At 34.6% G+C, this 27,095-nt stretch overlaps 3 protein-coding genes across 5 annotated transcripts; all 3 read right to left on the bottom strand.

Annotated features, from left to right (window-relative positions):
* Nucleotides 1-6,453: 6,453 nt before the first annotated feature.
* LOC134234480 (uncharacterized) lies at nucleotides 6,454-7,935 on the bottom strand. Its single transcript, XM_062716559.1, has 2 exons — nucleotides 7,526-7,935; nucleotides 6,454-6,956 (listed from the first exon to the last, which is right to left on the bottom strand). The coding sequence occupies exons 1-2, from the start codon at nucleotides 7,926-7,928 to the stop codon at nucleotides 6,526-6,528; spliced, it is 834 nt and encodes a 277-aa protein (XP_062572543.1). The 5' UTR covers nucleotides 7,929-7,935; the 3' UTR covers nucleotides 6,454-6,525.
* A 1,718-nt stretch (nucleotides 7,936-9,653) lies between these two features.
* LOC134234461 (coagulation factor XI-like) lies at nucleotides 9,654-15,733 on the bottom strand. The gene is given in 8 exon segments (XM_062716514.1): nucleotides 9,654-9,971; nucleotides 10,219-10,362; nucleotides 10,526-10,599; nucleotides 10,601-10,661; nucleotides 11,652-11,836; nucleotides 14,800-15,004; nucleotides 15,173-15,233; nucleotides 15,582-15,733. Coding segments are annotated over 8 exon segments (957 nt in total). The 5' UTR covers nucleotides 15,651-15,733; the 3' UTR covers nucleotides 9,654-9,813.
* Nucleotides 15,734-16,123: 390 nt separating this feature from the next.
* Nucleotides 16,124-24,364, bottom strand: LOC134234458 (hexokinase-1-like). 3 transcript variants are annotated; one of them, XR_009985180.1, is made up of 13 exons: nucleotides 24,202-24,364; nucleotides 23,724-23,892; nucleotides 20,388-20,527; nucleotides 20,222-20,294; nucleotides 19,663-19,802; nucleotides 19,272-19,380; nucleotides 19,105-19,184; nucleotides 18,909-19,021; nucleotides 18,610-18,765; nucleotides 17,736-17,875; nucleotides 17,495-17,628; nucleotides 16,515-16,848; nucleotides 16,125-16,434 (listed from the first exon to the last, which is right to left on the bottom strand). XR_009985180.1 is itself a non-coding variant. In XM_062716512.1 (12 exons), the coding sequence occupies exons 1-12, from the start codon at nucleotides 24,262-24,264 to the stop codon at nucleotides 16,771-16,773; spliced, it is 1,395 nt and encodes a 464-aa protein (XP_062572496.1). In that variant the 5' UTR covers nucleotides 24,265-24,364; the 3' UTR covers nucleotides 16,124-16,770. The 3 variants fall into 3 exon arrangements, 1 of the variants encoding a protein (XP_062572496.1); XR_009985181.1 differs by having other exon boundaries at nucleotides 16,125-16,408; XM_062716512.1 differs by having other exon boundaries at nucleotides 16,124-16,848.
* Between the last annotated feature and the right edge of the window lie 2,731 nt (nucleotides 24,365-27,095).

Below are 27,095 nucleotides of genomic sequence, written 5' to 3'. Positions count from 1 at the left end.
AGAACGAATTCACAGGGTTACAAACACAGCAAAAGAAAGATGTGATGCTGAAATTTTAGCATTGATTTCATGTGAAAATTTCATTGAAAATGCTCTTTATCATAGATCATGCATCACAAATTTTCTACTAAATACTGTAAAGAAACAGCCAGAGGAAAGCACCAATGAAACAGCTCACGATAAAGCATTTCATCAATTAGTTGAAGCCATAACTAATGATTTGGTAATTCATAAAAAAGCTTTCTTAATATCTTCTCTTTTGCAAAAGTTTCGTTCTTTTCTGCCTGAAGAATTGTGTGATAAATATACTTCTAGCAAATTGCAACGGAGACTAGAGAAATATTATGGCACTGCTGTTGTTATTCAAACGCAGAAAGGACAAGGTAAGTCTAATATTCTTCTAAGCAGTTCAGTTACAATGGCAGAGGCTATTCAAGCTGTCAGTCAGTTGAAGGCCGAGTTAAATTTTTTTGAACTTGAACGTGAAATTTCAAATGTGAAGATGAACGAAGATCATACACTGCATGCAGCTGCTTCGATATTGCGCCGTGACATACAGTCTGTACTACTTTCTCACGATATCTACCCGTCTCCAGTTGAAGTATCCCTTGATAGGTCGGCTATGATAACTCCAAGCTCACTTACAAAGTTTCTGCTGTGGCTTATTGATGAAAAGTCATTTATTGGTGAAGATGACCTTAATGAAAATGTAGAACAAAAGAGAAAAGTCACAGCTCTTGCAGAATGTATTGTTTCATTAAACAAAGACCTCTTTACCCCATTTCATCTAGGCCTTGCATTACAACTTCATCACGAATACGGTTCCAAAAGTCTTATTGAAACTTTACATTCTTATGGATTTTGTACATCGTACTCAGAAGTCAGAACTTTCTTGACCAGTTTGGCAAACCAGGAAGTAAGTAATATGGGAGAGGATTCTCTTGTTCCTAATGGTGTTGTTCCTTTTGAAGTAGGGGGCCACCTTATACAAGAAAGGGCAGATAATGTTGACATCAATACAGAGACCATTGACGGCAAGAATACGTTTCATTCAATGGCTAGAGCTATCTTTCAATTGCAGGAACACGCAAGAAACACATCCTTGTCATCTATACAAGTTATAAGGGGGCAAGGTAGGTCCTTGAAATTGGATGAAGAAAAAACCCAACTTATGCTTACTCTTCCTTTCAGCAAACCCAAAGAACGCCATGGGCCACCTCGTTTTGCAAATGCTCATGAAAAGATCACGTCATGTTCGTTTAATAATGCCAATATATCAGACACGACGTGGGTATTTCTTCGCCAGCTTACACGGCAAAATACTATCCACGTCCCAATAGAAGTAAATTTTCGAGAACAAGTTGTGCCATTCTGGACCGGATTTCACAAACGTCTTTCGAAGAGTAGACCGGACTGTACATTTGTTGCATATGCCCCGATTATTGACGCCAAGCCTAATGACATGGGAACAGTATACACTGTCATGAAACAATGTTCAGACATGGCAAAGAAGGTAGGTCAACCCTTTTCAATTCAGACCTTTGATCAGCAATTGTATGCAATTGCTCAGCAAGTGAAATGGTCAATGCCAGATGTATTTCAATCACATGTTCTCAGACTGGGTGGCTTTCATGCTTTATCGTGTTTCATTGCCTGCATTGGCAAGATTTGGGCATCAGGTGGTCTATCTGACCTACTCGCAGATTCTGGGATATATGCCCCAAACACAGTAGACCAAATGTTGTCTGGAAAGGAGTTTAACCGTGCCGTGCGTGGTTTAACGGTTGCTTACGAGTGTCTCATGACCATCATGTTTGAGAATTTCTTCAAGTGGGCAAATGAAGAAAATCTCTTGGCACATATTGAAGAAGAAATATGGCAGGCTATTCTTCAATGTCATAGTACATTTGATGGCAACGAAATCGTTGATATCAAAGCCACTTCTGATATTATCCAGGTTTATTTTGTCCCATTGATTGACCGTTTTCGAAAACGTGGTTCTGTTTCCCCAACCTTTGCTTTTTGGAACAATTTTCTGAATGCTGTAGAGATTCTGTTGATGAACATTCGAGCTGAGCGCAATAGTTTATGGGAACAACATCTACAATCAAGTGCTGCAATGCTGCCTTACTTTTTTGTTACAAATAGAACAAACTACGCTAGATGGATGCCTGTCTACGTATTAGACATGATGCAGCTGCCAGAGTCCATACAGTCATCTTTCAGGTCTGGAGATTTTTCTGTCAGACAAAAACCCGGTTCCTTTAATGGCATATGGAGCGACATGGCGACAGAAAAAACTGTTATTAAAGATTCAAAAGGCTGCAGTGGTATTGTTGGGATTACTAGGAAAAAACCCGCTCTCCTCAGATGGGTCCTCACTCGACATATATTAGCGCATTTCAGTTCTGAAATGAAAGTAAGATCTGGTATAGATACAGGCGGGATTTACGATCACGAGGAAAATAAGCCTACTGCTATGTCACGTGATGAACAACAAGTCATAGACATGGTTCAATATCTTCATTCCAACATGACAGACCCATTCAACATGGCCGAACATCCCAGTTCATTGATAAATATTTCTACTGGGTTGCAAGCTTCAAAAGATGTTGAACACTCACTTGCAAACTTTCTTGAAAGTGGTGAAAAAATGGTAAAGGCTTTTGTTGAGGGGTGTCTGAGTGAAGGTGGATCCCGCAATTTTTATAACCCTATTACCAGATCTTCTTTGAAAACGTTTGATGATATGACAAAAGCTTCGAAACTGAAATGTAGATCTGGAGAGTCCTTAAAAGGAAACATCAATCCAGAGGTAATATTTCGTCGTGCTTTGGCTCTTTCAAATGTCCGAGATGATGTGAATATAGAAAATGTTTTGGCACATCCAGTTGGCCCAATACCTTTGTCACTGTTTCATGAGGATGGTACTATGCGAAAGACCTGTAAGTCAGATTTGATGCATCTCTTTGAAGAGACTGTCACGCCATCCTTCTCTCTTCGTGATTTTGATTTTTCTAGAACAGTGTTGATAAGGGATGGTATGGGATTTGTACAAGCTATGGACGTAAGACAGCTTAAGACATTTGGTGATCTAGCAAGATCCTATGCCGCGTCGTTAAACAACTGCTTTACTTTTGCAGGAACTGTAATGGATGTGTTTGATCGCTATGATGAAACACATTCAACGAAATCAGCCGAAAGATTTCGTCGTGCAAGTGCCTTCAGTGCCAATATGGTGTACCAAGTAATCGAAGGAAGAGCACTACCGGAATGGAAGAAGTTTCTGAGCAACTCCAAGAATAAGCAGGCATTAATACAATTCTTAGGCGAATGTTTAAACACACATTTTGAGCAGCATGTGCTTCAAAGTGGTAAGGTTTTGTATTTAGCAGGTGTCTTCCTGAATCCAGAGACCGTCAAAAGATTTGATGAAACCAATGCGTCTGATATTCCTGAACTAAGGAGCACGCACGAGGAAGCAGATACGCGAATAGTACTACATTCGCTGTTTGCTGATTCTATCTTTAGAGCTGATGATGTTAGAGGTCGTGTCATTGTTAGGTCCCCTGACACTGATGTATTGCTTTTGCTTATACACTACTTTCCTCTAATGACAAACACAGAAGAGCTGTGGTTCCAGACTGGAAGTGTATCAAGCTCAAGAGACCGAAGACGATATTTGCCCGTCCACGACCTGTCGAAATCACTTGGTCCTTCCATAACTTCGATATTGCCTGCTGTACATGCCATTACAGGTTGTGACACATCCTCGTCGTTCTTTGGCCTGGGAAAAAAGGTAATGTTTAAGGTTCTACGGAAACATTCAGAAAATATTCAAACTCTGTCAGTTCTTTCCGGTGACGATTTAGATGCGGCTATAAATGCTGCGCGCAAGCTTGTAGCACTGATGTATGATCCACAGGAAAGGTTAAAGAATGTGCATGAAAATCTCAATAAATTCAGAGTCAAACTAGCAACAACAAAAGAAACGACTCTTGCTAGACTTCCACCTTGTGAAGCATCTTTTACACAACACATTCTTCGTGTTATGCTTCAAACACATGTTTGGATGAATTCGCACATAGCTAAGCCAGTGCACAAGTCACCTTTAGAGTTTGGTTGGAAAGAAAGTGTTTGTGGGTTGACACCTATATTCTTTGAGGGACCTATGGCCTCAGATTTCTTACAAGATCTCGTTTGCTCTTGTAGAGGTAAATCAGTTTGTGGCAGGAACTGTGTATGTTACAAGCAGAACTTGGCGTGTACAAGTATATGTTTATGCGAAGGCTCAGCAGATTGTGGCAACCCTGTAACACATCAGGCAACAATTATTGACGATGATTTTGAAACAGTTTTCGAGGAAGACTGAAATAATCAAGATTCTTACATATGTGTAAATGGTTATACATGGCGCTCTCTTGGCAATCCCCTGAAAGAAAAAAAAACTCAATTAAGTTTATTTAAATATATATCTCCGATACAGGCAAATGTCTATTTTGTTCACATACTCTGGGTTTCTCTCGTTTCATTTTTCAATAACTATTCTTCTAGTTATTACTTTAATGCATTTAAAGTAAAGGAAACTATAGGTACTGTGAGCAATGAGCTCACTAAATGATACCCACGCCTCCCGTATAAATATAATGGCAGTGCCTATGTTTTGCTTTGGAAAACCCAAAATATGTGTCGGATCAAAAAGTAAAATAGGAGGTACACAATGGCAATATGTAATAAAGATTCTGTGAAAGTTTCATTAAATGTCATTTAGCACTGATATATGAGAGGAGTTGCGGATAAGAGATAAGTACCCCAAAGATAGACGGACGGACGGACAGACAGACGGACGGACCGACATACCGATTACTATATACCTTCCCGCTTTTCAAGCAAGGGGTATAATAAATAAAATTAATCCATTCAACTTAAGGTAGAATTACTCAGAAGCAAACATACACCATACAAACAGACGGACGGGCATTCTTATTAAAAATTTTCGTTTTTATCTAATTAATGTGTGATACAAGTAATTATCGATACAAATATATCAACAATTCTAAGAAAATATACATATTTCTCAAACTTTTTTCAAAATGTTCATTTTCTGAAGATTTCAGTAATTGATCTTTTAATCTTCCATTGTTTAAAATTTTGACCATAGAATTTTCTACGACCGGGCAAAAAATATTGTGTGATATTATATCTATCCAAAAAAGTACAAATCAGCCGTAGGGTAGGGTGGTACATTAAAGTCAAATTTTTGATGGTCTAGTCATCCACTACTGGAATAAGAATACATAACAATTCGTAATTTGAATTTCTGAGCTGTTTTTCTTTTTTGCTGCATTTTACACAGAATATGACCACAGGCATTATTTAGTGTATTTTTTGTAACTTACTTTATTTTCACCTGCTCCGCGACCCGATTTTTGCATTTTTTTAAATATGGTTAAGTTTTGAATAAATCGTGACATTTAAAGAAAATTGATATAAATCATTTGAATTTATTGTTGAAATATTTTTTATCAAAGTTGGATAACATATGACGTCAAATAAAAAAGATATGACAGGACTCCACGAACTTTTTGAACAACCCTCGTATGATAAATTATTTAATGAACCTGGATGGATAACTTTTCGATGATGGCGTCACTTCAGGGGGGTTTAGATACGGCTAATTATAAGAACGAGAAATGCCACAAAATGGGATCCAAGTTTGCATGCTCATTGAAAATAATTTTCTAACACAAAATAGTTATTTGTAGAGTAGTAGAAGTATAAAAATTGTTTCTTCCCGAGCATGATGATGGCCTTTTTTAACAGTCATTTGATAGATCAGTGTGAAAATGTGAAAAAAATGCATTTTTATATAGTTATTTTTGATTTAAGTTTGATTTTGTAAGGTTACTTTGGCCAATTTTTTCATTGCTGTCACAGAGCCTTGATCATCTTGGATTTCTCAAGAGATGATTACCTTGCTCATATGTAATGATATTTTTTTCTTATCAGCTTTATATACACCAGAGCTTCTTACGAGTAGCTTGATTTCATAGTAAAATTCTCTGTTATCCTTAGACTTTCAATAAGGCGTGGCATTCTCGACGCTACGTAATTATCGTCTTTCAAATATATTCTCATTTGATAGGAAATTAATAATATCAGCAACTTTAAATTGTTGTTGACGATAAGACGACTTAAGCCCCAGCTCTTTGCCGTGCGAAACGCTATCATTGAATCCTTGCTACACTCGTTCACATTCGCCGAATTTCTATCCCATTTATATTTCAACAGTGAATGAAACGCTGTGTAAATTTCAGACGCTAATTCATGCAACGTCCAGAATACCACGCCAAACGGAAAGTCCACGGATAACAGAGAATTGTACTACATTCTTTTGACGGAATAAATCCATGCTTGTTATATTCAGGAAAGGAAATTCTGCTTTATTGAGATTTCGATTGTAGTCACTGACTAAAATTCTTACATATATTAATCAGAATTTTATAAGGTTACTAAGTATTCCATTTACTGCAAAAACCAACCAGAGAAAGTTGATCTTCCATTTGAACTACTCCAAATGTAATTGACGGCTGTGGGAGAAATTCTGAGGTATACATGGTCACCAGCAGAAACTTCAGCAATGGCAACGCCTGTGCAGCTATTGATACCGTCATCGGGGTGACTGTCTGCCACTGCGCCACCTACAACGTTACCATTGACCACCAATTCCGTACCAATATAACCTCTTGGATACGTGTAAATAGACCAAAGAAACATGTATGTTCCTGATCTTGGCGCTTCGAAAATACCGTTATCTTTGTGATAACCATGTCCTTTGTTTACTGGATTGACATCGAAAACGATCACGTGATGAAGACTTAAGTTGGGTGGACTGTTAGTAGATTTATAACTGTAGAAAATCACGGGCTCACTCATTGGTTGGGTAGTTGGTGGTACTGTAAAAAAACACAAATAAAAGTTAATCGTTAATCTCCATGTTATGCTATTATATTTTTTAAATCATGCTAAATGTAATGAAATAGAACATTGATACTTAGTAGTATGTTTGATTTCTTTTTATACACAACGTCGCCAAATGACATGAAATACAGGGAGATAACGAACAGTATTCAAGCTCAAAAGTCCATTAAACAATACAAAATAGGACCAAAGCAAACAGGACCCTCCAAAACATCAGAGGTGGGGTCAGGTGCCGTGGAGGAGTGAGCATCCCCTGCCGACCGGTACGGAATAAATAATAATAGATTAAATGTTGCTCAAAGTATGACGAACCTGAAAAATATCTACATCTACTCTCACAAGTTTTAAAATGCGTTTTATTTCAAACCTTAGAGACAAATCAGATTCAAGTATTTTACATAAAAGCAATAATACAGTAATTTTTTCTAGGATATGATATTTGACTAGAAGGAATTTTGTTATGTGCTAGATTTTTTTTAAAACACAACCTATTAAAGGCTGTAAAAATACCTTCTTTAACAAAGTAACTTTGTTAAATCCTTACTTATTCTCTTTACTCCATATTGGTCGTTTCCATTTCCATCGATAGATTTGCGAAGTATTTTGGTTTTGTTTTGATACATTGCATGCGGACTGTCTTGTCCAGAATCCTCCAGAAGTCGAATTCTGTCCTCCTGATGTCTCACAGCTTCTGCCAACCTTATCCTCTCTGAATTCGCGTTCATTAGCAAATCCTCCAGACGCCTAACTCTATCCGTCAAATCTTGATTTGACTGTCTGAGTCGTTTAATTTCACTCTCCAGTCCGGAAAGTTTGGTCTCGAATTCAACTTTAAAGGTGGCAAAATTAGAACTCTCTTCTGTGGCGGTACAAGAAGATATCACCAATACCAATCCAAAGAAACAGAGTGCAAGTATATGGTGAGAATGAGTGAAAATTAACTCCATGGTCACTGGGTCTAAAATTTAAGACCTGAAAATAACCACAAAGCTATTTGGCGAAAGTGAACGTATAAAAATGTAAAATTATTAAAAAAAAAAAAGAAAAAAAAAAGAAGAAGAAAAAAAGTATGTTTTATGGAAATCATACAGAGAACTAGACAAGAAATAGTTCAAAGAAGGTCCTATGTACAACAGAGAACTAGACAAGACATTCTTCAAAGAAGGTCCTATATACAACATGGAGTAACAAGATAATTCAGAGAATTCGTGTCCCCCGCTTAGGGAAAAAGTCGGCTCCCCCTGACTGAATTTGTAGAATTATTAAATGTATACATGTATATTGAAGCAAATAAAATGCATGTATGTCAATATGCATATAAAGATTTGAATGCTTATTCTTTATTATGTGTATAGAAGATTTTTTTTATATGGAATGTTTATCACACTGTAATGATGATTTTATAACCTCATAAATTTTTCATTTCACATGCTGAATACTATCATTTAAAAAAAAAAAAAGTATTTAAAAAAAAAAGAAAAAAAAAAGAAAAAATTGACCGAGATTCGATCCCGGAACCTCTCACATTTGAAGCGAGAGACATAACCACTAGACCACGGAATCGCTCTAAGTGCTATGAAGTATATGCAGAATTGAAGTCACATACATGTATATATTCATGTTTTCATGTTCTGTATTCTAAAATTTTACACAATCCATGGTGTTTGATTTATTTAGCCTTTATTAAACAGTTCTAATAGATGTAATAAGAACATAAAGTCCGCCGAGAACCTGTTTTATACGCAATAACTCTCCTCATGCCCCTGCGCTAAAAATAGCGACATGTAATACTATAAAGACTAATAAAGCAAACGGGGCGGGGCACTTTGAGAGGGGCGAGAGACGTCCTAGGGAGTTTTGGTATAAAATTACATTGCATAAGCTCAAAATCTTCTTGAAATAAAATGATAGTATTACATACAGACAGAATGTATAAATTTACGACCTTGAACTTTGACCTTTTGACCTCAAAATCAATAGGGGTCTTCATTAGGCCACAGAAATATAAAATTTCATTGCAATAGCTCAAATGGTTCTCGAGATATCGTGTGGAAACGAAAGTGTTTTAACAGACAGAATTTGCTTATTTATGACCTTGACCTTTGACCTTTTGACCTCAAAATCAATAGGGGTCTTCTTTAGTCCATAGGGAGTTGCTATGCTAAATTTCATTGCAAAAGCTCAAAGGGTTCTCGAGATATCGTGTGGAAACGAAAGCGTTACAGACAGACAGAAAGACGGACGGACGGACGGACGGACAGACGGACGGACAAACCCAAATTAATATCCCCCACTTTTCAAGCGGGGGACAAAAAAATGAGGTCCCTCGTGGAATATTGTCCTTTCCTTATCTCTGCATGCTCTTTTAGGTTATAATAAATATAAACATGTTAGTTTTTGATTTTTTAGATTTTCTATGTGTATCCGATAACATGTACATACCTCTTGTTTTTCAGCTATTTCATTCCCAGTGAAAGAAACTAAGGTCTTCTGTTATCTTCCAAAAATATTATCTTGCACAGTGTAAAATGTGGGACTGACTTAATGGTCGCTTTGAAAAGAGTCCAAAAAAGTACTTTTTTATCGAAATTTTATTGCAGATAATTTGTTGACAATAACCGAATCTATATTCAATTTATCTATAGAAATGAATGTTGTAAAAAAAATCACACTTATTAAATATAACATCAAATGTTCAATCATGAATTCATGAAAAATTGACTTAAAAAAAAACGTTTTAGTTGGTAATGTTGTTTGTTAGTTTTATTGAAATGTTATGGTTCGATATATCTTCTTTTCTCGTAAAATAGGAAGCCAACAGCTGTGGAAATTTTATCCCTTTATTGTTTTGTTTATCCAGTCCAAATACGCGGACACACGTGTAAACACAGCAGGATAACTTCCAGGTCTATCCCGGCTAGAAAAGGAGGCCACGCCCACTTGTATCCATTGGTTGTTTTTGTCTCTACATGTTAACGGGCCACCGCTATCTCCCTAGAATAGAAACGACTATGATTAAAAATTGGCAAGAATTAACAAGAAATATTCATAAAGTAAAGAAAACAATTATAAACAGTATATTTATTGTTAATTTTAAAGAATAAATTGCCTTTGCACTGAGCTAAAGAATTGTAATAAGGTTCTTTGGTATAAACAAACGTCTTATCCACGTTTATCTATGTGTTTTGAAAATTCATTTAAATATTTAGGAGCACAAGTTGTTTTCCTTTTCAATACATGCCTTGCAAATGCCCTTTCCACTGCTGAGAAAACCTGCGCATATTCTTTTCCCCATATCTGTTACTCCGTAAATTTGCGAACATGATCTTTTATTATAAACCGGAAGTGAAACGCTGTGTGCATTAAATGACAATTTAGCACCTGTATAGGAGGAAAAAGCTGGAAAAGTTGTTGTCCAGTGCATAGATATTTTTTAAAATCACAAATATTTGTAACAAATTTAAGTTTAAGTTCAAGTAAATCAAAATTATATATTAAGTATTTTTATAAGTATTGTTAAGTTAATTAACAAATTAAAATTAACCTCCAGATCTGCAACCCCATCCCTTCATGACGCAATCATCTCCAATGCCCGGAAATGACGCATTGTCAGCAATAAATGTTGTCGTATTAACCGTCCCGGGAAAGTCGCACTAGAGCCACGTCATGTTCCCAAAAATCTAAAATTAGCAAACAAACAAATTCATTTCAACATAAAATTGAATCATTATAATAGTATTGAAACGAGTACTTCCTGCTGAATCATTTGCTTTTTATGAATTTTGAAGATTCTAATTCTGATATATCTTTACAAGTAAAACATACTGAGATTATATAAATCCACTTGCTGTACGTACATTGTACTTTTATAACGTTATATATGTAGGACTCCAAAGTGCGATGGGACTCCAAAGTCCGATGGTCACGCCAAAATCCGATGGTCTGCGCCAAACCCCGATGGTTTGACACGCCAAAGTCCGATGGTGCGGAAAACAATAAACGTTTATGACGTCATAGTACTGCTGCACGATATTGAGAAACCGTGCAAAGCCCGATTTGTTTAAAATAAAATACAAATAAATATTAAATGCAAAGATTAACCCTAATCTTTTAGATATAGGTGCGAGACTAACAGTTATCAGTCCAAAAATTTGTTAAAACTAGATATCTTGGATGAGTGCAGGACTAACCAAAATTAGTCCAATAGTGTGCAAGGACTAACCATAAAATCTCTCGGGGAAACATGTTGGTGTTCAAGAACTAACCCTTATCAGTCGAATAGTCTACAAAGACTAGGCCTAATAGCTCTGGTAGTCGAATACTAAGCAATATCAGTAAAATGTATGTGATATATCAATGGATTTTGAATGCAGGACGTCATGACGTTGGACTATTGTGACGTCATAAACGTTGACTGTTCCTCCGCACCATCGGACTTTGGCGTGTCAGACCATCGCACTTTAGCGTCGCGCGTCTCATAGGAAACCAACCATCGGACTTTGGCGTGACCATCGGACTTTGGCGTCCGTAAAGACAGCGAGCCATCGGAGTTTGGTGCAGACCATCAGGGTTTGGCGAGACCATCGGACTTTGGCGTCACCATCGGACCTTGGAGTCTTACATATATAAGCTTCAAATCATAGCATGATCTCACTAGCTCAGTATCTTACTTTGGTTGTTGTACCCAGGATGAAGTACAATCCGTTCCACGTCCACCTCCCAATATCGCCAGGATTCTTTATCAAACAACTTCCCCAGGAAATTTTTAATCTTTTCTATTGGGTTTGATTTTAAAGAAGCAGAGGCTAGTTTTGCCTCCCAATTTGATGCCTTGCGTTTTTCTGACCCACCATTTCTACCATATAAAAACAGGAAAGCAGAAATATTTATTTGTATTTGACGAGTGTCATAGACTATTGTATAATCATTCCAATTTGTCAATCTACGAGGGTTGTCCCGTAAAATCGTGGACAAGTTGTCTAGTGTGAAAAATAAACATCACTGCGTTCTGAAATTTTCACTATCATTTAGTACATATTTTAGTAATATACACACACGATAAATATATGCATAAATAAACATATTATGAGATTTTATGCCATGTATTGTATCACCTTACGGCGCATGGATTATAACGTCAAAGTGTCTAAAACAGCGTCACGTTTTCTCTTTGCTGAAAAATGAAGTTGGATGAGTCCGATTAACTTTTTTCATTGATACACATTCTTTAGTCTCCATAAACAGCTGAAGTGTGTGTTTCTGGATTTATTAGTAAGTTACGGACAATATTCTCACCATCATTCAACTAATAGAAAAATCATATCGGCTGTCTATTGACAGCGTCTTTTTGATTACATGTACATTAGAGTTTGTCATTTTGTATGGGGCTCGATCAAAAAAAACTTCGCTAAGAAAACTTATTTCATTTATATACTTAAATATGGTGATATTTTTATAATCTTTTTTCTTCTATGGTCATTTCAGGTCTCTAAAGGTGTCATTACAACATCGAAATAAAACTGAACTGTTCTCCGGTGCGCCGTAGTCATAAAACGTATTTTTCAAATTTCCCATTTCGAATGCTCGAGAAACTGCCAAAAATTAACCAAATGCCTTAAAATTTTTACAAAGACTACAAAATTGATTGTGAAATTGAATTAGGATAATTTTAATCCAAATTTTATGTATTTAAAACTTTAATTTTGAATTCAAACTTGTGTATTCTTAAATAAAACCTTGGTTTTTTGACCGTGCGCCGTAGGACAATACCCCGTGCACATTCAAGCATAATAAAATCTTTATTTTTGCTATATTTTATCAAAAAAAATTATGCACTTAAATATGATAAATAAACATTTACTGAAATTTTCAGCTTTGTGCGCCCATTACTTTTCGAGAAAAACGCTTTGTCCACGATTTTACGGGACAACCCTCGTACATGCACACACACGTTAGATATAACTGTAGACCGCCCGGAAGATCTTTTCGTGAAAAAAATACACTAGATTATTTTAATAATGCAACAAAAATGTGTTTACGGAAAGCCCTCCTTTTTTATTCGAAAAATAAGATTATATTGCAGGGAGAGATGAATGTGTACTACATTTTACATTTAGTAAAATGTTATAACCTCTTTAAAGGTGCTTGGACAGAGATTTAAAATTAATGTTTTAAAATTTTCGGTATAAATCACGACTTTTATATTGCTATAGCATTTCATAGCAAAATATAATTTAAAAAAAACTTTCTTCAACTGGAAAATATAGAAACGACTTTTATCCCATGTTTAACCCTTTATCCCATTGATATAGCTCATGTGATATCGTTTTCATATCACACAGTTGTGACGTCACAATGGATTTTGCGTTAGAGTGATGAAGTAAAATGAAATGGAGTCCTATATAAAAACAGTGTCAAACATTGTTCGTGGTGTAAAAAACATGGGATAAAAAGAATCTCACAAGATTTGTAGTTGGATATGATTTTTTATCCAACTCGTTGTGTGTTTTTATCCCCTCGCCAAGGCTCGGGGATAAAAACCACACAACTCGTTAGATAAAAGTCATATCCAACTACAAATCATGTGAGATTCTATATATATCGGGATGCATTTGCATGATTCATACATACTTGCATAGGGCAAACCTTATCCTCATTACTTAAGAAAAGTAAAAAAAAAATTGTGTATTAATGAAATATAGTCAAACTGTAATCAAGAAAATTTAAAATAGAAATGTAAGAAAGTAAAACCAACATTCTAGTAATATTAGTCCATGCTCATTGATGTGTGCAGAATTTAACAAATTGAACACATCCAGTGAAACGTAAACATTAACAGAGCTCGTGCCCTGTTTATACAAAAACAGTTGAAGTTTCAAGGATGAAATCAAGTTGTTAAACTCTAAACACATTACTGACCATGGATTGACAATACTGGTGACTTGCTTTTGCTTTTTCAAATTTCTACTCTTTTTTCAGGATATAGTTAAATATTTTTCATCAATACACAACAAAATTTCTAATTTTCTATAATTATTACTGATAATTTTTATTTTGTATATGTGCAAAGATGTGTCAATCAAACCGAAATTCGAAGTTTGAATAATTTCCATCTAAAGTAAGGGATTTTTAAAATTATATTTCCCTGTGAATGTGAACTGCTTTAGAAACATAAAGTCATAAAAATATACCGAAAATTTAAGAAAATATTAACTTCAAATCTGTGTCCAAACACCTTTAACTAAAAGAGATGTCTATTAAGCATAGAGAGATAACTTCTTACCTTAAAAAGTTTCTATTTAACGTTTAGAGTTGTCTCTTTTACCAAGAGTGATACCACTTTTTGCTAGAAATCTCTTTAAGCTAGAGAGATGTATCATAAAATTGGAAAAATATCTTTTTAAGCTAGAGAGATGTATCATAAAATTGAAAAGATATATCTTTAAGTTAGAACGATTTATAAAATTGGAAAGATAAATCTTTAAGTTAGAGAGATGTATCATAAAATTAGAGAGATATTTTTAATGCTAATAAATTTCTCTTTATCAACTTTAAGAGATATCTCTAATTAAGAGAAATATCTCTTAAAATTTTCAAAAAGAGATATCTCCCTTAGCGAAAGAGATATGTTTCAAGAAAAAGAGGTGTGTTTCAAAGGAAGAAATATCTCTCTAAGTGAAAAAGTTATCTCTTTTAGTGCTATCTTTTTTGAAAAAAAAAACAGTCAACAGATATATATTTGATAAAAAGTAAAAGGGTTTGTCAGTTAGTTGAATTATGAAACAATGTTCTGTTTTCAGGTATTAAGCGTGATCTGACCTGTCGTAAAAACAATGTGCTGCTGTAAGTATCCACCGGTCATTTAAGACAGATCCGCCACACACCAAATGTTTGTGGGCGATAGGAATAAAACCAAACAGTCTTTTGGTGACAATTTCTCCGTGCAAACTGACCAACCACGGCCATTCACCGTCTCCCGCCATTTTTCCACCTATCACCCGTTTTTGTCTTGACAAAGCTTCCGCTAATCAAAGGGAAAAATATTCATTATATTGCATATTTGTACACACTGATTTTCATCCTGTATTTACTGTTGGTACCGACCTAATAGGGTATAAAAACGAGAATCAAAAAATTAATTTTACACAAACAAAATCTATTGTAATTAATTTAAGTAACTTGAATATTGTACCTGCATTTATCACCAATACATGAAAGACCGTGAGGATAATCGCCCGCTTTATCATCTTGTCCTTAAATTGAAAACGGAAAAAAAAAATAAAAAAATATATCGGTAAAATTCAGCACAATGAAAATTTCAGAAGTGTGTTAAGTAGATTTTTTATTATGCTGTATATCATACAAAAAAATGTGACAAACACATATATGTACCGTTCGGACGTCTTTATTTCGTAAGCATGAAATAATTTTTCGAGACAGCCAAATAAAATGTACAATGCTTCAAATTATCTAAAATAATTACCTGTAAACGTCAATCTTTCATTTAACAAAATTAACAAACGTTTAAGCTTTGATGTTTACACTATAGTGAACTTAAAAGACAACAATTACCTGGTGGATTTTGACAGCACAATATTTACCTGTGATTCTGCCTTTGTTATCTGATGAGGTGAGTGCTCGGACTTTGACAGTCCCACGTCTGATTTCATGCATCATCTATAAACTCGGGGGCGGATCTACGATTAGATAAGACAATTATCACAAATTCATTTATTTGTGGAATTTCGTTGAATGTGAATTTTACGTCACGTGTTTGTTTTTCCTCTTATTATCCAGCAATAGCGAATATAAGCCATTCTCACGTGCCAAGCCAACACCTGTAATCTATCATCCTTACAGTGAAAACAATGTTTTTGTAATCTTGTGTCTATCAAGGAACAAGCCTTTATTTTTTTATTTGTTTTCCAGAAATGACGTGTTATTAGGTTGATTCTGAAGAAGTGAGTAAACGAGCGGCAGTAAAATACTTCATGCGAATAAATTACAAGTAAAAGTGATATTTGAACTGTGACATTAATTGGTCCATCGGACTGTATGCATGTTAATATGATTACTGGCAATACAGAACCACAAGCCAAAGACAACTGCAAAAATCAGAAATAACCCTTTGTAACTAATGTTGTGCGTTTTTCTTATAAAACAACATAACTCATTTATTTTTATAATAAAACAAGAAATTCTTTGGTTTTTTGACATTTCTCTTTTGAAGGATTACACAGTACAGTAACTGTGAAGGATTGCACAGTTTAATAACTGAAGGATTATAGAGTTCAGTAACTTTGAAGGATTTCACAATTCAGCAATTCTGAAGGATTACACAATTCAGTAACTTTGAAGGATTTCACAATTCAGTAATTCTGAAGGATTACACAATTCAGTAACTTTGAAGGATTACACAGTTCAGTAACTTTGAAGGATTACACAATTCAGTAACTTTGAAGGATTATACAATTCAGTAACTTTGAAGGATTACATAGTTCAGTAACTTTGAAGGAATTGCACAGTTCAGTAACTTTGAAGGAATTGCACAGTTCGGTAATTATGTTAAGAGTGTTTCTTCTTCAGTCATCTTCACTGATATTATTCAAAGACTTTATGATTTACTTCCGAGTATCTAATATTGTCTTCGTCAGCATTCGCAAACATTTTGTTTGTTTTCCCTTGACTATTCCAAGAGCAGTTGTTCTACAGTCAACAACATTTTATTTCCTAAAGTTGTATCTTTCTAGTCAATTGTCATGTATTTCCTTCGTTTGTTTCCTTGGTTCTTTAAGGCTGTTTGTATTCTACGGCGGCCACAAATGCTGCTCCCTGCCCGCTTCCGTCTTTTACTAAAATCAACTTTGTCTGGAGAAAAAAAAAAATGACCGTATTGTATTCTCTTCGTTGGTTTAAAAATATTTTTCGGTGAACAGATTTCTATCAAAAATCTAAAGGCATTACTTTGGTTAATATATACATGTATACAAATATAAACTGTTATAATGAATGTGACGAGATACTGTGTTTCGTTTTATCTACTCAAAATATGGATGTTTGTTATACAATTTTAATTTTTTCTTCTTTCACAAAATATACTTATTGTGATAAAAAGTCATCAAATTATTGACTTAGTTTAAAATCTACTTCCTAATATATGTCAGTTTGTTCCTAATTCGTATCTGGACATTCTCCCAAATCTAGGGTTTCTGATTTCTCCGCTCAACATTTTGTAGAGGTGCATTAAGAAAAAGATGATAAGTACGAGTTAATATGAAATCAGATTTTATACATGTTTTGATTTTTCCTTTTCAAATTACGGGGCATTGTACCAGACATATCACTGCTATTTTCCTCTTATTAAGGAAGACAAATGTATGTTTTATGATTTTTAAAAAAAAAAAATTCTATCGTTGTCTCAGTAATTGTGCAGTGAACCAATATAGAAACAAGATCTAATATAGCTGAAGTGCATTTTGTCTTATTTGACTAACAAACATGTATTTAAACATACCTTTGTGGTTGGGACTAGTTTTGCTAATAGATCTGCTATGTGGACCCTATACTTTGGATGCTTCTCATACAAAGATCCATCAAAGGCTATCGTCACTTCAGGCAAGTTTATATGGTTCAAAAGAACAGCTAATACTGGTGAAAAATAGAAAGGATGCTTAATTAAGAACTACATGTATCAAGGTATATACTTGTAGTCAGATATTTTGTAAGCACTATAAACTTTTATTGATGGTCCTTACCAGCTGCCACTATTTTGGCCCCCCTCTCCGACACAATGGCACAGACCTCTCTCACCAGTGATACATCCTCCTCTGTTGCTATGTCTGCCAAACCAAAGGCCTGCAGGACGGACCAGGTTCTCTCCGAAGTCTCATTGTCTCTGTAATATAAAGGCTATTCTTTCTCTGTGACATTATAAACAGATAAATACTAATACTAATTCATGTAAGACATTAATTTTCCATATAATATAAGATATTGTATATTTGTTAAAGTAGTATGCATAAAGTAGTTCTGCAAACACTGAAGGTAAAATATAATTTTCCATTGCCATTCTGTTTAAAATCACATTTTAAAAGTAATACCGGTATTTTATTTGAAGGTCAAGTTTTTTTTTAATAAAATGTTTTAAATGATTGTCAAAATAAATTGCTGATTTCACAAATTTGTTTAATTTTTCATTACATTTGAAAACTGGTTACAAGGAACAAGATAACAAAATTACTAAAGAACTTTTTTTATATTACAAAGAACGAATATTCAAAGAACCTGTCGTCACATCTTTATATTACAGTTGTTTATGAAATAGAGAATTCTCTTTTTTTCTCTCTTCCCCTCTCTAATTTTTTTTTTCATTTAAATTTTAAAAATATTTAGCATTTTTTATTCATTAATTAAAATGTCAAATTTAAATTGATTAACCATGATAAATGTTGTAGATCGCCAAAGTCTTGCGAGATAATATATTAATTTTTTATAACAGTATTATCATAACTGTTCAATATTATTTATTTTAATATTAAAACACCCGAGTATTTTTTGCAAGCTAAGTGTCCTGCATATTTGCAAAGGAAATAGAATCCTTGTGAATTAAATGCGATTTACAATCATTACTCTTCAATAGATGTGACATTGGAAGTAGTAAACCCCCATCTTTTTATCAGCTCTGGGGATGACTTTCCATTAAATAGACATCCTCCCTCTATAAGCTTGATGAGCGGCAATCGCACCTGCTCCCCAAGATACAACCCTCCAAATGATTTCTCAAATCTGAATTAAAAGAGAAAATTATATTAAAGACCAAAAGCCCATGCATTAAATCTAAACCTTTAAATTTACTCTAAAATACAAAATATAACACATTGAAACTACAGATAAAAAGAGCATGAACCTTCATAAATAATAATACTCACGTATATGAATGTGGATGATTTGAATGTAAATCTACCTCTTTTTCATATTCATTTCTACAAAAATCTAAGCATCCATTGTCACCAAACGCTCCCCATTCCACATTCACCAATATCTACAAAAGATACTGAACTAATAATAAAACTGTAAATGTATTTCCTTTAGAATAATGATAACAAATGTAAATGCCAGATGTACCTGCTTTGTATCTGGATCAGTTGATTTGAATTTGTTATAGTTTTCCAGATGTTCCACGAAACAGGCATTTGAACCAGTACCTAAAAATTATATAAAACAAAATCTTATCTTTGAACAAACCCTTAATTAATACACGTATTTCACTTTCAGGGTGTGCATTCACATACCCAGAATCACTCCAATTCGACAATTTTTGTCCACGTAGTTCCCTGCCATTAAGGCCCCGGTGGTATCACTGATTCTTGCCATCACATCCAGCTCTACTGGCATACTGTCCTATCAAATTAATATTTTACTCTTGATAAAGGTGTCATAAGATTCTCTTTCTTTTACTAAAATATCAACAAATCAGAAAAGTCCACTTATAAAAATACTCTCTTTCATCTTTCAAAAACACCGATTTGCAGATCATACAAGCGCAAGAACCTTACAAATGATGACGATAATATTAAACAATGAAAATTTCCAGGCAGAGTATTGTGAATATTTCCTTCTTTCTTTTCTTGAGTTCCCATAAGAAAGATCTTTTAAGGTAAAGGACTTTTCTTAACCATTAACCTTTCTCCTGGCAATAGCTTCTTCCAACAGAACACAAGCGTCCAGCCCAGGTCCATCTGGACATTTGAAGGATTTGGTCCAAGTTAGAAGGATGCTGTGTTTTAAGGACTTCTGATCAGAGGGGAAGGAAAACGTGAAACCTGTATATAGTTAACACATCCAATGCAGGTGGTTTTTTTTATATTTCATTTTATGTTTAAAAAATTAACCAATTTATGGTTATATAGTCGTAACAAATGACGTTTGTCTGAAATGAGGCACATTCTACGGCTTAATAAGTAAGAGTTTTCAATAGCAAATACAAAACGATAAATTTAATGATATACATGGTAATAGTATCAAGCGATAAATAGATAAAAGATATATATATTGGCATTTTTAACGATAAACTTGTAACTCAATAAATGCAAACAAACGTGAATGTGGAGGGAAAACTCAAAAAACGTTTTTTACATAAAAATCGTAAGGATCTACTCAGAATCATATTAAATCCGATTTTGAAGGAATATGATGAGAGCAAGGATATTTAAAACAGTGAGCAAATACATAGGCCGCTTACCAACAGGCAGAGGAGTGGTGATATTTTCTTCTCGTAAAAACCGTTCCAAACTCTCAGCTATATGATCAAACACCTAGTACAATGTAGAAAACTAGAAATCATAACTGAAAAATAAGTCCTTAAATAAGTTATTTTATCTTCTGCCTCTGGAACTAGTCATACATACATATTTACAAGGACCCGACAGAAGCTGTTCGTCTAAGTTGTAATACTTCGTGGTCGTGTTAGCTATCCCGTTTTTCATCACAACTCTGACAACCCGGAAGTTTGTTCCACCAAGATCTAGACCAATGTAATCACCGTTCTCTACAGAAAATAAGACAAAGAAAAAATAACCTTTCGCTTGAATGATATGTTACAAGATCCAACCCGGTGTAATCATCTTAATCACTGTTCTCTACAAAGCAGTACAAAGATCTACACCGATGTAATCACCATTCTCTACAGAATAAAGACCACTACAGATGTCTTCGGCATCCTTTTCAGAAAAAAGACTTATATACAATAAAATCGTCGTTCCCAACAGAACAATACAGAAATCTAGACTAGATATAATTATCATTCTCTACAAAATAGAGATCAACACTGCTATTTTAACCATACAGAATTACAGAGTTAAACCGATGTCGTATCTGTTCTCTACAATTTCAGAGATCTAAACGGACGTAATGAGTGATTTCTGCAAAATATTGATATAGACACAATTCTCGACATAATAGACATCTAAGCGGATGTATGCACATTCTCTACACAACACACATCTAGATTTGTTTAATCACCATACTCTACATAATAAAGATCTGGACCTACTAGTATTCAATCACTGTTCCATGCATAATACAGATCTAATCATATTGAATCACCAATCTCTACATAATACAGATCTAATCATATTGAATCACCAATCTCTACATAATACAGATTTAGACCTACACTGTTTGTAATAAATGTTCTCTACACAATACAGATCTAGTCATATTTACAATTTAATCACAATTCTCTACACAATACAGATCTCGGCCTATTTAATCACAATTCTTACACAATAAAGATCTTGGTCTATTTAATCACAATTCTTACACAATAAAGATCTTGGTCTATTTAATCACAATTCTTACACAATAAAGATCTTGGCCTATGTAATCACCGTCCTTTACATACATGTAATATATACGTAGACAGATGTAATCACCGTTCTCTACATAAATCTGATTAGTCAGATGTCATTACCGTTCTCTACATAATAACATAACATATTATCAACATGCTCAAAGGCTTTGAAAGATGGGAGATACACTTCGAGACATGATAGAGTCCTAAGCAGTAAATCTGACATCTTTGAGAAGGGTATCAAAAAGCCAAAGAGTACAGAGGGCCTGAGATTTGTCAACCTTGTGAAAGAAGGTGAAAAAGGACATAAAGTTAGTGCTGAAAGGAGTGGCCTGCTGTGGAACAGCAACAGATTGGGAGATGAGGGCAGACCTCAAGGAAAGTTTAGTATTTTCATCTGGCCAAACTAATAACAAGAGGCCAGATAGTAGTCATGTATTTAGTCAGTGGCTACAAGACAGACAATTATTTTGGAATTAACAGCGCCATTAGAGGATAGCATGGAGGATGCGTATGAAAGGAAGAATCTTAAGTACCAAGACCTTCTGAAGGATTGTCAGCAGTATGAATGGAAGGTCTGTTTTTTGCAGTGGAAGTGGTTTGTAGAGGATTCATGGGGCAGTCTATGTGGAGAGCACTGAGAGCCTTTGGCATAACGGGAGCAGAAAGAATGACATTAATAGGGAGTCTGTGCAGGGAGACGGATTCGGCGTCCATGTGGTTGTGGAGAAGAAGAGTAGAGAAGTGGAAAGACAATAAACAGTAGTGAGATAGACAGTAAAGTAGAACAGCAGTGATGTTTATAAACAGCAGTGAGATAGACAGTAAAATAGAAAGCAGTGATGTAGAGCCAAGTGGTTCCAGGCTGGGACTTGATCACCCCAGTCAGCGCACCTCTGGAGCTGTAGTGGACAGCGCCGAAACAGCAAATGAAGGAGGATCCAGCTAAGGATGGAGCCACGCAGATGTTTATAAGTAATGTTCTCATCATACTGGTTTACATGGATAAATCATCTTTCTCTACATAATACAAATCTTGACGGCTGTAATCACCTTTCTTTACATACACATAATACAGATCTAGACGGTTGTAATCAGCATTTTCTATATGATACGCATCTTGACGGATGTAATCAAAAAAATCTTAATACAGATATTGACAGATATAACTTTTTTTACCATGTTTACATACATGTAATACAGTTATGGACAGATGTAGTCACTGTTCTCTACATAATACAAATTTGGACGAATGTTTTCGCCGTTCTCTATAGAATATAAATCAAGACCTATATTATCGCCGAAAAAAATACTGATCAAAACGTTTGTAATCAGCGTTCTCTATACATAATACAGATCTATACCTTTGTAACCAACGATCTCTACATACGGTGATACCGATCTAAACGTTTGTCACCAGCGTTCTCTACATAATACATATCAAAACGTTTGTATTCAGCGTTCTCTATATAATACAGACCTAGACGGTTTTATTCGGCGTTCTCTGCAAAATTCACATCTAAACGTTTGTATTCAGCGTTTTCTATATAATACAGATCTAGACGGTTGTTTTCAGCGTTCTCTATATAATACAGATCTAGACGGTTGTATTCAGCGTTCTCTACAAAATTCACATCTAAACGTTTGTTTACACATCTAAACGTCTGTATTCAGCGTTCTCTACATAATACAGATCTAGACGGTTGTTCAGCGTTTTCTGTGCATATATTACGGTTGTATTCATCTACACATGTTTTCAGTAATCCTAGATGGTTCTTCTACATATAAAACACATCTTAACGGTTGTATTCAGCCTTCAATACACATCTAAACGTCTGTATTCAGCGTTCTGTACATAATACAGACCTAGACGGTTGTTCAGCGTTCCTACATATAAAACACATCTTAACGGTTGTATTCAGCCTTCAATACACATCTAAACGTTTGTAATCACCGTTCTCTACATACAGATCTAGACGATTGTTCAGCGTTCCTACATATTAAACACATCTTAACGGTTGTATTCAGCGTTCAATACACATCTAAACGTTTGTAATCACCGTTCTCTACATAATATTCAGCGTTCAATACACATTTAAACGTTTGTAATCACCGTTCTCTACATAATATTGATCTAGACTTGTATAAAAAACGTTCTCTACATAATAAAACATTTTAAGTTGAAACCTGTGAGATATCTGCAGTTCGGCTTGCATGCCGAAAGAATCATCGTCTCAAGCCACGGTTCGGAGTCCGCTTATCGAATGGGAGAGGATCTTACATTTTGGCTGTGGTTTGTGACGATGCATAGAAATGAGTCATCCGAAAGTTATTTTCCTATTGTTATTTCTAACCGTGTTTTTTTATCTTCAGATGTCGAAGTAATTATTACCATTCCCCTTTAGAAGATGTCGTACATAAGTACACTCCCATAGCAAATTCGACTGTTTTCTTTTTTCGGGGTCCATTGTATTAGCGAGGGAAATCTGGTCTTCAAATGTATCCATTAACTTTTGTATGGCCGCATCATTCAGAATCAACGGTTTCAGAATCTCTTCCACCTACAAATCAATTGCAATAGTTAAAAAAAAAAGAAATATATACAGCTGTGGCATTTTTTCATAAGCATTAATGTAAAAATATGTAAAAAGATGAAAAGTATGGGCTATTTTAACTCTAGCTGAACTAAATGTGCTGAAATTGTCATTTGATAAAACATGCATAAAATAGCAGTATCATACATGTTTATGAGTACTGTATATATTCCCTAGCTATCTAGGTCAAGAACGCGGTTGTCTACCGTTCTATATATATTCTACGTTTACGAGGAATTTCGAGTCCTCCTCTTGGCTTCGTTATAATTTCCCTACCTTCTTCCGTTTTGCTTCGTCTGCTATGTTCTGTATTCTTAACCGATTGTGAATTGACTCCATCTTGAATCAGATTTATGTTAGCTTCTATTCATTAAAATGGCTGAATCAACACTGAATCTGTTTCTCGTCTGCCGTCCTCCTGTAATTCACGAATTTGTGTTGTCATGTAGATAAGACTAGACTAACCGGAAATTGAATGAGCAAACTAAAGTAGGTAATAAGATTTAATACTGATACTATATTGTATAGATATAATCAATTGAACTTAACTTCATTTTTTTTAAATATTAATTAATCAGATTAATACAAAGTAAAATTTGAAAGAAAGCATATTTTTTCTGTTCTAGAAAATTGAAGATGGTAAAACTATTTATATTTTCCATTTAACTACTAATTCTTTTAACAGGCACGTATCCTCTCACTGTCACTGAAAGCCCACTCCCCCCACTTTTTCTTGAAGTAAAGTCAAATAAGGGTAATTTAGTATGTTTGACTTTAAAAATTGAAACCTAACCCCCCCCCTTCCTACCACCCCCACCTCCTCTATGAAATAGGATTTTCGAGTTTGGCCAATTTTCTTAATTTTATGCCCCGTAATCGAAGATCCGGGGGTATATATATTTTTTGCCTTGTCGGTCCGTCTGCCCGAAATGTTAATCTGTTAGTCCGCAAAAACTTTGAAATAAACTTACCCATAACTTTTGATTGGTTGAGGCTATTTCATATTTCACATGTGTATTCCTTGTGACATGATCTTTTTTAGGGACTAGGGCAACACATAATTCGACTTTTTGACCTTGATCTTGGAGTCTGACCTAGTTTTGCAAAATTTTACCCAATTTAAACCTTGGTCATATCTTTTGAACAGTTGGTGCTAGCGCTTTCATATTTCACATATGTAATCCTTGTGACCAGACCCTCCTTTAAATAAAAACAACTTTGTTGGCCTTGGAGTTTGACCTACTTTAAAAAAAACTTTTACCGTAGCAATACCTTTTGATACACGTTGAATTTGCAAAGTATGGAGGCGTACAAGGCGAGGACAATCTCCCGCTCTGAGAAAAGACATTTCTCAATTCCAAAAGTTATATTTTTCAAAATTGTATTGTGAATATCATGTTTTACACTTTTCATTCTGTATTTCATTGTTTTAAAATTTTATTAATAATTTATTTTTCACTCATGTTTTTAAGATATGTGAAAACAAGAAAAAGTTAACGTGTGATTCGAACTCTCTCCGTAGCACAGGGTTTGCTCCAAGACCGATCGCTTTAACCACTATGCTACGAAGTTTATGCATTGTCGACATCTGTCAGTATGATTTAAATAAACGTGTTTGTTGAAGCGTACATTTTTTCAGAAATTTTCGATTTTCATATAGAATGGGTTCAGATTCCATTTTTTGGACGACTGAAATACATTTCGCATTTACATTTCCATCATTTAAGCATTAACGAAAAATTGAGACTCATAACCCATTCATGTTCAAAATTGATTTTTTATAGCTCTAGTAAGCCATTTCCCACTAAATATGCTTAAATGTCAACTTTGAAATAAAGATTATCAAATAATAAGTCGTTCAATAAAATAAAATGATAAAATGTTTAGAAGATGACATTATACTGAGAACATGTTTTTAGAAAAATATAACTTTTCTGTGAATTTTGAAAATTGAGAAATATTCTGTCTCAGAGCGGGGGATTGTCCAAGCCTTATACGCCCTCTTTCTTTGTATAGTTCGTATAAACAATCTATTATTAAATAGTCACTTCGTTAATTATGTCTCTATATTCACCTGAAGGTCGGTGACACAAGCACCTGTTTCTGTGATAATTTTTTTAACCCATGCATTAATTGCCTAATAAATTTTTATATAAAAATATTAAACACATGTAATCATAATACTATGGGTTGAAAAATTATTACAGACACAAGTGTCTATGTGGTCAGTGCTCGTGACGCAGAGAGTGTCTGTGACGTCATAATGAACAACCCTGTGCTCATGACGCAGCGATTGTGACATCATAGTGAAAAGCCTGTGGTCGGTCTTCGTGACGTAGAGAATGTGACGTCCTAATGAACAACCCTGTATTCTAAGCTCGTGACGCAGCGACTGTGACGTCACAATGAACAACTTTTGCGATATTTGGGACGCATTACTCGTTAAAACTTTTTTACTTGATGGAAAAGGCCAAGTGACGTTCAAATGAGTTGGTAGAGTTGTGCAATTAAGAGGGAAATCGTTTTGTAAACCTGTTGGATGACACTTTTCTGAAAAAAATATATTGATTCAGCTGGAAGGGGGGGGGGGGGGGGCACACTGCCAAACGAAAGTCCCTTGACAAGAAAAAAAATTCATTCAATATTATAACACAAGCATAATACCACTTTTTTTTTCTACATTATACAAGTTTGTGAGGGTGGGTTGGGGTGCTATGGAACAAACCCCTTAATTAATAAACTCTTATTACCTTTAAATATTTTACTATAAACTTTAATATTAAAACACTAAAATGAAAGTTTGTGTACTTTCTATCAACAGGATTTAAGAAGCCTATTAAAGCATATTTTCATCTCAAAATACATGTAATCCCTTATATCAATATAATTTAATTTTGGTTGTAACGCGTCATTTGATTGGATAAAAAATTAATCTAAATTGTATAATCTGGTTTGCTTACGTCACAATGCCTTACGTCAAAATCGTATCAATCCGCTTAATGTTACGTTTAAAATATGAACAATTTTAAGGCGTTTTAAAGAGAGAAATTGTCTTGTTTTATATTCTTAATGATTGAAAATTAAATTATAAGGAATGAATTAAACAGCAACCCAAATTATACTGCTCTAACCTGGGTTGGAGTAGTTTACGCTTTTTTATATAAAGCGTA

The sequence above is a fragment of the Saccostrea cucullata genome, unplaced genomic scaffold (assembly GCF_032062105.1).
Source record: "Saccostrea cucullata isolate Sc308-1 unplaced genomic scaffold, CSIRO_AGI_Scuc_v1 ctg482, whole genome shotgun sequence".
Taxonomy (NCBI): Eukaryota; Metazoa; Mollusca; class Bivalvia; order Ostreida; family Ostreidae; genus Saccostrea; species Saccostrea cuccullata.
Note: the sequence above shows the minus strand (reverse complement) of the source record. Positions and strands in the feature narration are given on the sequence as shown.

Coding starts and splice junctions, on each gene's coding strand:
- LOC134234480 (XM_062716559.1), bottom strand. CDS start 7,928: ATGGAGTTAATTTTCACTCATTCTCACCATATACTTGCACTCTGTTTC. Junction 6,957..7,525: donor ATATGGAGTAAAGAGAATAA/GTAAGGATTTAA, acceptor GTTTTTTTACAG/TACCACCAACTACCCAACCA.
- LOC134234458 (XM_062716512.1), bottom strand. CDS start 24,264: ATGGAGTCAATTCACAATCGGTTAAGAATACAGAACATAGCAGACGAA. Junction 19,803..20,221: donor CACCACTCCTCTGCCTGTTG/GTAAGCGGCCTA, acceptor AACTATATACAG/GTTTCACGTTTTCCTTCCCC. Junction 19,022..19,104: donor CTGATCCAGATACAAAGCAG/GTACATCTGGCA, acceptor TATCTTTTGTAG/ATATTGGTGAATGTGGAATG.